The following is a 14,066-nucleotide window of genomic DNA, read 5'->3' as shown; positions in this document are numbered from 1 at the left end:
CAGCTGGGCGGATAGGGCGGGGCCCGGAGCGGGGTCAGTTCCGAGGGCGTGGCGAGCAGATGGGGTGGGGCCGGTGAGTCGTAGGGCGGGGTTGCAAGACTGCGTCGTCTACGGCCACCGCTGGGCGGTGAACAAACGCGGGCCTGGCGGATCGCAGCAGCCCTCGGAGAACGCGAGGGGATCGGGAGCCGCTGGGACCCCGGCTGCGCGCCCCTCGGCCCGGCCGGGAGCCGCGCCAGTCGGAGCCCCTGGCCGAGCGCGGCTCGCCTCCCTCTCAGCGTTCATCTGTCCACAGTACAGCCAGCGGGTATGACCGATCCACCAGGGGCGCCGCCGCCGCCGGCGCTTACATGCCGCGGATGAAGAAGAAAGTCCGTCCCCGATCTGCTCAAAGCGAGAAGGTGGCTCATTGCAGGGAGTTGATAAGGGGTAAGAAAGCGACCCGCAGCAGGAAAGGGACCGGGATCAAGGAGGTGACCCAGTTAGAGGAGGTGATCACGATCGACGAGGCGACCCAGACCGAAGAGGTGGCCGTGGCCGAAGAGGTGACCCAGACCGAGGGCATGGCCCAGATTGAGGAGATGGTCCAGACCGAGGAAATGGAAGAAACAACTGGGGTTAGCGTGACCGTCACCCACAGTGAGTACCAGGATGGGCTCCGTAGGTAAGGTTGGGATCTGTGAATTTGGCCACCTGTAGCCAAGCATGGGCTCTTGGCTATGTCTGTGTGGATGGTTTGTTTTTGCCTGGGTCTGGTGTTAGGACATATTTCCGTGTGGCCAGTTTGTTTTGTGCCTGGACATTTGTTAGATCCTCTATTTTCGAAGCGTAGTTGAGTGTGTGCCGTCAGTAATAAAGTGTCAGTCTTGTATTTGGCCAACTTGTGTGTAGAACTCTTGTGGTTCTGGACATCTACCTGTATAGTGAGTCTGAACTTACTTGGTCGGGCTGGCTGTACTTGCCGAGTACTTTCTGTATTGAATGTCACAGAACCGCAGGAGCGGTGGGTCCAAGAGTTACTTTCTGGACACCTGGTGAAATTAAAACCGAACCAATCACTGGAAAGTACACGAGAAAGCTGGATCCGTGAGATTTCCTTAGAACCAGCCAGTTAGGAAAGAACCACATACTTTGCCATCTGGAAACCATGATTCTGTGTCCAGCAGCTTTGAGTGACCTTGAGATGGACCGTCTCTTTTTTTTTTAAAGGCCTCTGATTTCTGGTCTGTGAAGCACAGATGGGAACGAGGGCTCCTTCTGGCCCTGGATCAATTGGGAGAGTAGTCTAATAAGCTGGACCTGGACTCCACCTACTTAGAAAAGAATCGGCACCTATGTTTTTAAAAAATGAATTTATTCGTTTGTCTTTACTAAGCACTAATTATGGTGTACTTAGGTGTGCCCCGTAAGAAAGACGTGGAGAACAACAGCCCCTTGCGGGTGAATCAGGGGAGACAAGACCAATGCCTTAGAGACAATAGGGAGTCGGACGGCAGGATGCAGGCAGCTGTGGTGGAAAGTGTGGACTTTGGAATCAACTAGATCTGAGGGCTGATTCTGACTCTGCCAGTTGAAGGTTTCCCCAAGGAGGTTTATATTAGACTGATAGCTGGGGTTTTAAGATAGGGCATGCAACATGTCTTGTATAATTGCATACTGTTGCATGCAAGTGTGACTCTAGCTGGGGCTATACATAGCTCAGTGGTAGAGCCCTTCCCAGCAAGCTCAAGGCACTGAATTCCATCCTCAGCTCCATAAGACAGCATCAGTTTACTTTTAGGTTTATGTGAAAGAGTTATCTTCATTGAATGCTTTTCTTTCCCTCCAGGCAATGAGAGGTATGACCTTCTTGTTACCCCACAGCAGGGTAATAGTGAACCATGTGTACAAGACCTAGCTCAGTTTGTGGAAGAGGCCACAGGGGTTCCACTGCCTTTTCAGAAGCTCATATTTAAGGGTAGGTGCTTCTCATTTGTTTTTGAGTACTTATGGCTAAAGGACAGATTTCATTTTATTTGTTTGTTTATTTTAGTTTTCAGAGACAGGGCTGCTTTGTGTAGTCCTGGCTGCCCTGGACCTCACTCTATAGACCTGGCTGGCCTTGAATTCAGAGATCCGCCTGCCTCTGCCTCCTGAGTGCTGGGATTAAAGGCGTGTGCCCCCACCACCCTGTAAGGACAGATTTTAAGTTGCTTAGTCCTACCTACTAGTGACTTTCAGTTTTCTGTGTGTGAATGTGTACATGGGTGTTTTGCCTGACACATATATATGTGTACCACATTTGTGCAGTGCCCACGAAGGCCAGGAGACGATGTCAGCTTCTCTGGAACTGGAGTTACAGATGGTTGTGAGCTACCATGTGGGTGCTGGGACCTGAACCCTGATGTTGTGTAAGAGCAGCAAATGCTCTTAATCACTGAGCTATCTCTCTAGCCCCCATCTTTCAGTTCTCAAAGCAGAACCATTTTCTTTCTTTCTTTCTTTCTTTCTTTCTTTCTTTCTTTCTTTCTTTCTTTCTTTCTCCAGGTATTTATTAAGGACCTGCTCTACACTAGACATTGCAAACATCTGGATGAGTATCAGATTTGGGGTAACATGATAACAGATGTTAATCTTTTTTGAGGAAACATATGCACAGCCTTCCCTATTATATGTTCTGCATGATTGTATTGAAGTTACTACTAAGTGAAGTTACCTTAGTTACCTAATACCTGATTTGTTAGTATGACAGCAGAGATAGTGTTCTTGCCAGTACTTGACATCATGCTGATGAGAGAGGCTTTGAACAAACTTAACAGGGGCCTGGATGGGCAGAGTGTGTTGATATCGCTGGTGCTGATTTCTGAGGCACTAGCTCCTCCCCAGCCCTCCTATCCTCTGCCTCCCCACTCCCATAGAACCCGTTATTCTAGTACGTGATAGGGCCAGATTTATCTCGTTAGGTTTCGGTCATTGTAAAGTGAACATTATGACAAGGGTGTAACTTTTGAGTACAGTAATAGGAAGCATTTTATGTATATTTCATAGCATAGATCTTTGCCTTTTTCTTGGTTGGAAAGTGATAGTTTCCTAGAGCCTAAGCCATCTCGGAACTGGTTATGTATGACCATGTCCATGTCTTTTCCTTTCCAAATAACTTAATTTTCTGAATTAGAAAGACAATAGAAACATATCTTTCAAAGTTGAGTATGGTAGCACACACCTATAACCCTAGTACTCTGGAGACGCAGGCCAACTCCATGTCAACCTGGGTAATAAGTCAGATTCTGCCTGGGTTGGGGAGGAACAGAGAATGGCAAGAGATTAAGTTTCAAAACAGAAAGCATAAAGAAGAAATGTTCTCGAGGATAAAGCTGCTTATTAATTTTTTAAAACTTTTTATTGAGCTATATATTTTTCTCTGCTCCCCTCCCTTCTTCCCCTCCTCCTTCTTCCCCTCTTCCCTTCTACCCTCTCCCATGATCCCCATGCTCCCAATTTACTCAGGAGATCTTGTCTTTTTCTACTTCCCATGTAGATTAGATCCATGTCCTCTTTGTTGTCTAGGTTCTCTGGTATTGTGAATTGTAGGCTTTTTTGTTGTTTTTTTTGTTTTGATTTATGTCTAAAAGTCACTTATGAGTGAGTATATATTATATTTGTCTTTCTGGGTCTTATCAATTATTTTAAAATGATATTGTGGCTTAATCAAACATGCTAGGCAAATACCAAACCACTAAGCCCTATTTACATGTATTTTACATTTTACATTTTCTTTTTATTTTATATTGAGTTTTTTTATTTTATATTGAGTTTACCTGCATTCATTGAAATATCCTGAGAAGAAAAGAGCTTTTTTAAAAAGATTTATTTATTAATTATATATACAGCATCTATCTACATGTATCCCTGCAGGCCAGAAGAGGGCACCAGATCTTATCATAGATAGATGGTTGTGAGCCACCATATGGTTGCTGGGAATTGAACTCAGGACCTCTGGAAGGACAGTCATTGTTCTTAACTCATGAGCCATCTTTCATCCCTGAAAAGAGCTTTCATGACTATAAAATCTTTTATTTTACAGAAGTGATCTCTTGGGGCTGGAGAGATGGCAACTGTAGTCATATGCACACAGATACACATTATTAAAAATAAAATAAATCCCCAGAGGTGGTGGTGTATGCCTTTAATCCCAGAACTCGGGAGGCAGAGACAAGATGATCTCTATGAGTCTGAGGTCCGCCTGGTCTACAAAGCAAGTACTAGAACAGCCAGAGCTGTTACATAGAGAAAACTTATCTTGAAAAAAAAGCAAATAAAGAAAGGTAAATCTTAAAGAAAGGTAAATCTTAAAGAAAGGTAAATCTTAAAAAAAAAAGAACTATAGCTACTGTATCATCAAAAAAAAAAAAAGAAAAGAAAGGTAAATCTTAAAACCTTTAGGGACTGGAGAGATGGCTCTACAATTAAGAGCACTGGCTCCTCTTCCGAAGGACCCAGGTTCAATTCCCAGCATCCATATGGAGGCTCTAAACTGGTCAATAACTCCAGTTCCAGGGGATTCCAGTTCCACTGGCACCAGCCACATATATAATGTACAAGCATACATTCAGGCAAAATACCTCTATACATAAAATAATAATAATAATAAAATTTTAAAGAACTATATCTATTATATGAATTATATTAATACTTTGTCCCCGAATATTATTTTTAATAGTTGTTATATAAATATATTTCCAGTTACTTGTTTAGGATAAATATAAAGAAATGACATTATCCGTTTTTTTATATTTATTTATTTATTATGTATACAATATTCTGTTTGTGTGTCTGCCTTCAGGCCAGAAGAGGGCACCAGACCCCTTTACAGATGGTTGTGAGCCACCATGTTGTTGCTGGGAATTGAACTCAGGACCTTTGGAAGAGCAGGCAATGCTCTTAACCTCTGAGCCATCTCTCCAGCCCCGAAATGACATTATCAGATAAAGACATTTAAAAAGGATTCCAATTTATCTTTTTTATTGTTAGCGAACATGAAGCTTTTGTTGGTTTGGTTGGTTTTGGTTCTTTTTTTTTTAAATATTTTTTATTTATTATGTATACAATATTCTGTCCATGTGTATGCCTGCAGGCCAGAAGAGGGCACCAGAGCCCATTACAGATGGTTGTGAGCCACGATGTAGTTGCTGGGAATTGAACTCAGGACCTCTGGAAGAGCAGTCAGTGCTCTTAACCTCTGAGCCATCTCTCCAACCCTGGTTTTGGTTCTTGAGACAGGGTTTCATTATGTAGTCTGTGCTGGCCTGGAACATGGTCTTGGTCTACAGCCCCTTCTAAGCTTGAGCTCACAGACATCTGCTTGCCTCTGCCTCCTGAGTGCTCTGAGTAGGTTTCCTGGGTCCTCTAGAAGAGCAACCACTGCTCTTAACCATTGTGCCATCTCTCAGGCCCCCCTTTTAGGTTAGATTTGTATTTCTGCTTTTAAATAACAATAGTTTTATGAAAAATCTACACAGTGTATTTGCTCATTCTCACTTCCTGGCCTACGTTTCGCTCCCTCCTCCATTCGAGTCCATACAGGGCCTGCCTTGGATGAGGCAGGCCTATCCGGTCACACCTCAAAGAAAACTGACACTTTCCCACAGCTATTCAGTGTCAGTAGTGCCACTGCTAGTGGTGGGGCTCCAATCCCACCTCTTTCTCATGTACATTAGCCAAAGTCTAGTTTTAGTGTTGTACAGATGATACAATTTGGCATGCCTTTGCTTTTTTCAGGAAAATCTTTGAAAGAAATGGAGACACCTTTGTCAGCACTTGGAATACAAAATGGTTGCCGAGTCATGCTAATTGGGGAAAAGGTAAATTGCTTTTTCCTTCAAAATTTTAAAACGAATGACTAAAGAACCATACATGATTCTGTATAGAAGACCAAATTGGCTGGGCGGTGGTGGCGCTCACCTTTAACTCCAGCACTTGAGAGGCAGAGGCAAGCAAAGTGAACTTCTGCATTTGAGACCAGCCTGGTCTACATACTGAGTTCAGGATGGCCAGGGCTCCACAGAGCAGCTCTGTCTTGAAAAACCAAAAACAACAACAAAAAACAACAACAACAACAAAAAACAAAACAAAACAAAAAAAAGACCAAATTGGTTACCCAGATTCAGCATTGGTGACATCCCTCTTGAGCGAGGTCTGATAGATTACCAGTTTGGTAGGTGCATTATCTGTGCTTTTCTACTCTGGCGATTAGGCTTCTGCCCTAGGAATTAGGAACTGCCGTGCTACCTCAATGTAGTCAAAATGTGCCAGGGGCAGGCTGTACTTAGAATTTTCAAGAGAGCTTTTGTCAGAGCTGTAGACACTATGTGGGAGAACTCTTGCTCGGGTTTTAGGAGCTGCCTTCCATTCTACAAGAAGAAAACGCTCTCTGAGTGGGAAGGTTCAGACTGAAGAACTGAGGGGCAAGAAAGCGTTGGTGACAGGTGAGGGCTGTGGCCCTGCCCTGCCGTGATAGGCACTGTGCCCACCCTGCATTGTGACACAGTGGCACCTGGGGGACTGGGCTTGAGATTTGGCCGTGGAGAAGAATGAACAGTGTAGGGGAGTGTAAGAAAGCAGGCAGCTGCTGGCCCTGGCTGCCAACTATGGGTGAGAGGAAGGAGAATGTTCTGGATGTCTTGCTGAAGGGTCTGGGAGAACAGTGTAGGCAGCAGGCAGTATCCATGGTCAGTTTGAAGAAGCTGTAGTAGTTTCGGTTGGAGCTGGCTAAGAACGGGGAGCCACATCTGGATTCTAGTACATTCCCCCTTTGGGCACTGGGATCTTAGGTCACTTCACTACATTAGCCCTGGTTTCCAGTATCTGTTCAACAGTTCCTGCCTCTTAGGATTGTGGTAAGGCTTGAAAAAAAAGAAAGAAAAATAAAAGCGCAGGTAACATGCTAAGCATAGTAGCTGGCATTTAACGGGTGTCCAATAAAAGTATAAGTATTATCGTTGTCACCATCATATTTAATGATAGAGTTAAATAGGCATAAACCAAACATAGTGGCACATGCCTGTAGTTCTAGCATGGGGAAGATAGCAGCTAGATCAGGAGTTCAAGATCATCCTCCCATTAACACAGTAAGTTTGAGGCCACCCTGGGCTAATTATGACACTGCCTGGGGGAAAAGCTTGTCAAACTGCTGGGCACGCTAGTCCATTGTTTAATCCCAACACTTAGGGAGCTGAGGTGGGAGGAAGGAATTCAAGGACTAGATAGTGAGACCTTGTCTCAAAACAGAGCACTAGTTGAATTCTGCCTGCCTTTTCATTCTGGACTTCTTAGTGGCATCCATTTGAACTTGCTTACATTCTATTTCTTTTTTAAAGATTTATTTAACCTATTATCTATAATTATATCCATCTATCCATCTATCTATCTATCTATCTATCTATCTATCTATCTATCTATCTATTGAGCATTTTGCCTGCATTTATGTTTGTGTCCTATGTGTATGTCTGTTGCCCATAAGAGGGGCTGGATTCCTGGAACTGGAGTTACAAAAGATTGTAAGCCACTGAGTGGGTGCTGGGGAACTGAACCCAGGTCCTCTGGAAGAGTAGTGAGTTCTCTAGTCCTCGATCATACTCTAACCTAGCTGCTGGGATCATCACCCTAATGCAGGGGCTGAATCTGACATTTGGGTTGGCTGCATTCTCTGAGCATAAGTCATCAGGATCCTCACTAGAGCGTTTGCCCAACACCTTCCTTCCCTTTGGACTAGGCTTTCTAGATAGGAAACCTGTTGCTTTCCAAGAAGCATCAGCGGTTGGTTCAGTCCTCCTCAGTGAGTGGCTTAGCCCAGTGGTGGTCAGATGTTCTTCTCACAGAGGCAGCTAGTCTTTGTGATTACTGACCTCATTTTTATTCTTCACGTTAGAGCAATCCAGAGGAAGAAGTTGAGTTAAAGAAGCTGAAAGATTTGGAGGTATCTGTAGAGAAGACAGCTTACCACCTAGAAGACTTGAACAAAGAACTTTTTGGCATCCAACAGGTGACTTAGCCATTTCAATTCTAATTTAGTGGTATGGTATTGTTACCTAGTTGGCTTTTTTAAAAAAAACCATTTATTTCATTTTAAAATTATGTATGTATGTGTGAGAGTATGTGCATGGGAGTCCTGGTGGCCGGGGAGGCCAGGGTCTCCAGTTCTCCCAGAACTGGAGCTACATGAAGTTGTGAGCTTCCATGTGGATGCTAGGAATACAACTCAGGTCTTCTAGAAGAGCAACACATGTCTTAATTACTGAGCCATCTCCCCGGTCCTTTGATTATAAAATTAATTTGTGCTGGGCAGTGGCAACCAGGTCTTTAATCCCAGCACTCTCAAGACAGAGACAGGCAGATCTCTGAGTTCATGGCCACACTGGTCTACAGAGTGAGTTCCAGGATGGCCAGAGCTACACAGAGAAATCCTGTCTCTAAAAACCAAATATCATCATCATCATCATCATCATAATAATTTGTGATACTTATACAAGAGTTTTAAATGTATGTACAAATAGATTCAGACCAAGGCCCATCACTCCCTAAACTCCGTGTCCTTACTGATCTTCTTGTGTGTAAATATGTACCTGTGATCCAGAGATATTGTTGTTCTGAAAAATATTTTTTATCTTATTGTCAAAAGTTTCAATATGATATACATTTGGTAAATTGTTCTTTTATTGATTAAAAAGTTAACATTTTTCTGGTGTCATTGAAAATGGTCATATTTTATTGCATATCATGTTTTGTCTAGGCTAGTTTCTATTCTTTGTTGTTTTACCTAATAATTTTTTTCTGTTACATTGATGCTTCTTTGAATGCCCTTAGACATGAATTTTTTTTGAACAGTTGTGATTGTTTTTGATAATGTAGGTGGAGGTTTCCTATTTGTTTCCCAGCATCCCAGACCCAAAATAATCACACAGAAACTGTACTAATTAAAATACTGCTTGGCCTATTAGCTTATGCATGTTTCTAGCTAGCTCATAATCTTAAATTAATCCATCTCGATTAATCTGTGCTTCACTACAAGGTCATGGCCTATGGGCAAGGTTCTGGCAGGCTCTGGCTGGCATCTTTCTCTTTGGTGTCTCCCTGACTCTGCCTACTTTCTCCCAGCATTTAGTTTAGTTTTCCTGCCTACCTCTGTTCTCCCTGCCATAGGCCAAAGCAGCTTTATTCGTTAACCAATAAAAGCAACACAGATACAGAAGGAGTTCCCACTGAGTTTGGATTTCTGAGTAATTTTGAACTTCTTGCTGTGTGTTGTAAAATATGCATTTGTCACTGCTTTGATAGCCATCCTCAGAAATTCCTGCTCAGCCATCAGCGGATCATTAGGCTTAGAGATGTGAATAAATAGCAAGGTGGTTTAATAAGGAGAGTGCTGCTTGAGCCAGGTGTGGTTTTGCACACCCGAAATCCCAGCTCTTTTGAGGTGGAGGAATCAGGAGCTCAAGGGCAGCATTGACTAAGCAGTGAGCTGGAGACCACTTATACTAACTGAGACCCTGTCTCAAAACAGAGCTAAAATAAATATCGTCATCCTCTGTTTTCATATGGACCTATCTGTGTAGGCAGCAGGAAGAGAGAGGCACTGGGCCTGGCTTGAGCATTTGAACACCCAAAGCCCAGTGACATACTTCCTCCCACAAGGCTATACTTTAACAAGGCCACACCTCTTAGTCCCTGTCAAGTAGTGCTACTCCCTCAAGATTGAGCATCCAAATATATGAGCTGAGGGTGCCCATTCCTGTTCAAGCCACCAGAGAGTGTTTGACAAAGACACCTCATGCCGACCTTCGATGTCCACATGTTGTGCCACAGCGCCCAGCATTCAAGTCTGCTCTGATGTCTGTCTCTTAAGTGCACATGTACCCTTGTGACCGAAGGCTATACCCTAGTTAGGCCTTAGAGGCATTCAGAGCCCAGTGGACCACATGAGAAACAGTAGCCTGCAGCCTGCTAGGATTCTTAGACTGGCCAAGGTCAGCATTTCTAATTGTCAAAAGGGATGAAGATCTGAGATTCAGCCTGGTTTATTAGAGCAGTGGTAAACTCTGGATCGCTTCATCAGTATAGTGGCGTGGTTTTCCACAAGTCTCAAGAAACACTTACGGTAATACCCTTTTCCTTCACAGGGTTTTCTGGCTAAGGAATTGCAAGCGGAGGCTCTCTGCAAACTTGATAGGAAAGTAAAGGCCACAATTGAGCAGTTCATGAAGATCTTGGAAGAGATTGACACAATGGTAAGTAATACTCAGCTTAGAGATGCTAGCTCTTATGACAGTATTTCCGTCCATTTCGCTCTGCCAGCATAGCACTTCTATTGCCTGGGAAATCTGTTACTCAGGGATGCAAGCATCTACTATTGTTTGCCAGATACTGTGTGTCCTAGTTAACTTTAGCTGTCAGCACCGCCTAGAGGTCCCTAAGACGTGCCTCTCAATTGATGGTACCCAGTTAGGGTGGCCTATGGGCACATGGGGGGTTGGGGTTGTTTTGGTAATTAAAATAGCCCATTATGGGTTGCGTCACCCCAGATAGCTGGCCCTGGACTGGATAAGGAAGCTAGCTTTGAGCTAGAGAGACGGTTCAGTGGTTAATACTACTGGTTACTCTTCTAGAGGACCTGGGTTTGATTCCCAGAACCTACATTGTGGCTCACAACCATTTTTAACTCTAATTCCAGGGGATCTATGTCATCTTGGCCTCCTCAGGTATCAGGCATGCATATGGTACAGATAGACATGTAGACAAAACATCCATTAAAATTAAAATAAATAAACCTTAGAAAGAAAACTAAGTGTGAACCAGCAAGCAGCATTCCTCCGGTTTTGGCCCTGGCTTCATTGATAACGGACTGTGTGACCTGGTAGTCTAAGCCAGACAAACTCTCTCCTCCCCCAGTTGATGAGAGTGTTTCACCACACGGCCGGCAGGAAACTAGGATGGCGTGATGGGTTCTGGGTGAATATATGGAATTCTGTTCTGACCTGGGCATTCACAGCCACCAACACAGGGCTTTTGTAATATAGATGACAAATGTGTGTGTGTGTGTGTGTGTGTGTGTGTGTGTGTGTGTGGTTGTGTACCTGGAACCCAAGAATTTTATAATCTTGTGGTTAAGGAAACATGGGTCTTTGTTTTTCTAAACCTCAGGTTGTGATGTCATTGAGCTTGTTTCTTCTGCAGGCTTCAACCATAGCCAGATCTTGGGAGGCTGTTGAATCGCTGACCCAAGCTTTCTTTAACAGATTAATGTAAGGGTATCTCTAGCTTGATGCTTTATTCTTGAGAGTGAATTCCTCTGGGCTTGGAGTTCTGTTGTGACAGAGGGGGTTAAAAAGAACAAAACAGCCAGGCGACGGTGGTGCACATCTTTAATCCCAGTACTTGAGAGGCAGTCAGATCTCTGTGAGTTTGAGGCCAACTTGGTCTACAGAGTGAGTTCCAGGACAGCCAGGGATTTACAGAGAAACCTAGTTTTGAAAAACCAGCCAAAAAAACAAGCAAACCCCAAAACAACAGAAGGTACTTTTCCTGGCATAATAGTATCTGTATGTAGGAAACAATGAAGAAGCAAAATCTGTGTTTCAGATCAGGTTACAGTCCAGACATTGCAATCAAGGGAGGGACCATTCATAGGAACAAGAGCCATGAGAGGAGCCTCATAGGATGCAGAATGGGAGAAATGATGCCTAAAAGTGCACATCTTACTTATATTGGGGACCTGTTGGGTGTATTGTGTGGATTTTCAGTGTCTCTTGTCACTGCCATTACAGATATAAGTTGTGAACTGTTTCTTCCATAGGTCCTACCAGAAAATTTTAAAGACAGCAGGCTAAAAAGGAAGAATTTGGTAAAAAAGGTTCAGGTGAGTTATATGGTAATACATGAGAGGCTGTAATATATTTAGTGTGTTGGTATGTGTGTTTATCTGCTCAAAACAGGGACGTGTAGAACCGTGGTTAAGAGGCATGGTCTGGCTGGTTGGTGGTGGCACCTGCCTTTAATCCCAGCACTCATGAGGCAGAGGCAGGTGGATCTCTGTGAGTTCCATGCCAGCCTGGTCTACAGAACGAGTTCCATGTCAGCTAGGGCTGCTAAACAGAGAAACCCTGTCTCAAAAAACAAACTAAGAGGCATGGTCTGTTGTTACTGTTTATTTATTAGCATGAACCCGAGATGGGAATTCTTGTCCCTGTGTATTTGATTTAATCAGTTTGGGCATCTGATAACAGGCTCCTCAGATGACTGAATAAAGAGCCTCGTATGGGCAGCGGTTGGCTTGTCCTCAGAAGGCCTGGAGTTTCACTGCCTGTGTCTGTCTCGTAGGTGTTCCTAGCTGAGTGTGACACGGTGGAGCAGTACATCTGCCAAGAGACGGAGCGGCTGCAGTCTACAAACTTGGCCCTCGCTGAATGAAGTGTGGGAGAGAGTGACTGTACTGGACTGAAGAGCGGCTTCACGGCTCTGCCCTCTGTGGAACAGAAGCTTGTTTCTCCAGCACTGCCAGAGGCAACTGGCTAGATGTCAATTTCCCTACTCCTCCATCAGTTCTCAATGAAGAAGTACTATCTCAGCAACTCTGAAGTAGAGTTCCTGTTTTCTCCTTCTGGCTCTGTGTGGTTGTGCTGTCCGGCAGCTCCCTTTGTAGGAGAGAGGCCTTCCTACCCAGTGGTTACTGGCTCTCGACATTCAGGAACTTTCTGGGCTGGGCAGAGCTCCCGTTCATCTGGAGCTGGTTCCAGGTTTGTAGGGCCCCCTAGTCTTCAGATTCGTGACCTTGTGATCTCAGGTTGTAGGCGTAAGTTCAGGATCACCGGGCAGTTGCTCCCAGGTAGAAGGGACGGATAGAAGTTTGGCACGTGGACAATCCACAGAGTGCCCTACTGTCCTGCTGTGACTGATTTCAGAACATCTGACTGGATTGTGGGTTTAAAGACTTTGTCCTCATCCTCCACTGCTCCTCCCCAGCCACAGTCATTATATTTATTATTATTTTATTAATATTTGAGACAGGAACTCGCTGGGTAGTTCTAGCTATCCTGAAATTCACTATGTAAACTAGAGATCTGCCTGCTTCTGCCTCCCAAGTACTGGCGTGCGCCACTGTGCCTGCATTCAAGGTGCTATTTTGGGACAGGCCCTGTGGTTAATATGTGGATGACCTTGCCCCCAAACAAGTTTCCAGACTGTTGAGAACCCAGTGCCAGCTGAGTCTCTGCCTGAAACCTGAGCCAAAACCATGGCTCAGGAAGGCAAAGAGAGTAGTTTGAGTGTGTGAAGTAGGGGCAAAGCCAGCTGGCAGCTTCTGTTAACAAACCCTCTGAGCTCCAGGTTTCCTTTGAGACTGTTCCTGTTGAGTCCTGGACTTCCCCTTCCGTTGTTTGTTTTTTAATATTTTTACATTATTTTTATCTTGTACAGATGAGTGTTTTGCCTGCACAGATGCCTGTGTACTGTGTGCATGCAGTGCCCATGGAGGCCCAAAGAGGATGTCGTATCTCCTTGGAACTGGAGCTAGAGAGAGTTACAAGCTGTCATGTGGGTGCTGGCTCTTCTAGAAGGGCAGTCAGTGCTCTTAACTGCTAAGCCATCTCTCCAGCTCCTCCATTGCTTTAAAAGCAGTTCGTGTGTTGTCATCAAGCACAAGAATATTTGGAATTTTTCTCCTCTGCGTCTGTCTGTCTGTCCATCTGCCTGCTTGCCCGTGCATGTGTGTGCATGTGCACGTGCGTGTGTACATGCGTGCGTGCGTGCGTGTGTGTGTCTGTGTGTGTGTGTGTGTGTGTGTTTATGGCCGCCCATGTGTGTCCCTCCTTTGGACACAGGCTTGCTATACAGCCTAGGCTGGTCTTTTGCCTCCTGAGTTCTTGAATTATAGGTATACACGACTGTGTACAGTGTTGATTTTTTGTTGTGTGAGAAAGACGACTGTGGCTTGTCAGCACTTGCGTTTGATGAAGCTGAGAGATTCTCTGTGTTAGAATTCCTTTAAGCTAGCTGGTTGCTCTCACCCATTTTTAGCATAGTACTTAGGATACAGG

General features: G+C 44.4%; 1 protein-coding gene across 2 annotated transcripts; it reads left to right on the top strand.

Annotated features, from left to right (window-relative positions):
* The first annotated feature begins 75 nt into the window (after nucleotides 1-75).
* On the top strand, nucleotides 76-12,609 carry Bag1 (BAG cochaperone 1). Of its 2 annotated transcripts, XM_038347611.2 has the most exons (7): nucleotides 76-639; nucleotides 1,829-1,957; nucleotides 5,758-5,840; nucleotides 7,907-8,020; nucleotides 10,155-10,262; nucleotides 11,828-11,890; nucleotides 12,352-12,609. In XM_038347611.2, the coding sequence occupies exons 1-7, from the start codon at nucleotides 351-353 to the stop codon at nucleotides 12,439-12,441; spliced, it is 876 nt and encodes a 291-aa protein (XP_038203539.1). In that variant the 5' UTR covers nucleotides 76-350; the 3' UTR covers nucleotides 12,442-12,609. The 2 variants fall into 2 exon arrangements, with proteins under 2 accessions (XP_038203539.1, XP_038203540.1); XM_038347612.2 differs by lacking the exon at nucleotides 7,907-8,020.
* Nucleotides 12,610-14,066: the final 1,457 nt, after the last annotated feature.

Source organism: Arvicola amphibius, chromosome 11, assembly GCF_903992535.2.
Source record: "Arvicola amphibius chromosome 11, mArvAmp1.2, whole genome shotgun sequence".
In the NCBI taxonomy this organism is placed as follows: Eukaryota; Metazoa; Chordata; class Mammalia; order Rodentia; family Cricetidae; genus Arvicola; species Arvicola amphibius.
Note: the sequence above shows the minus strand (reverse complement) of the source record. Positions and strands in the feature narration are given on the sequence as shown.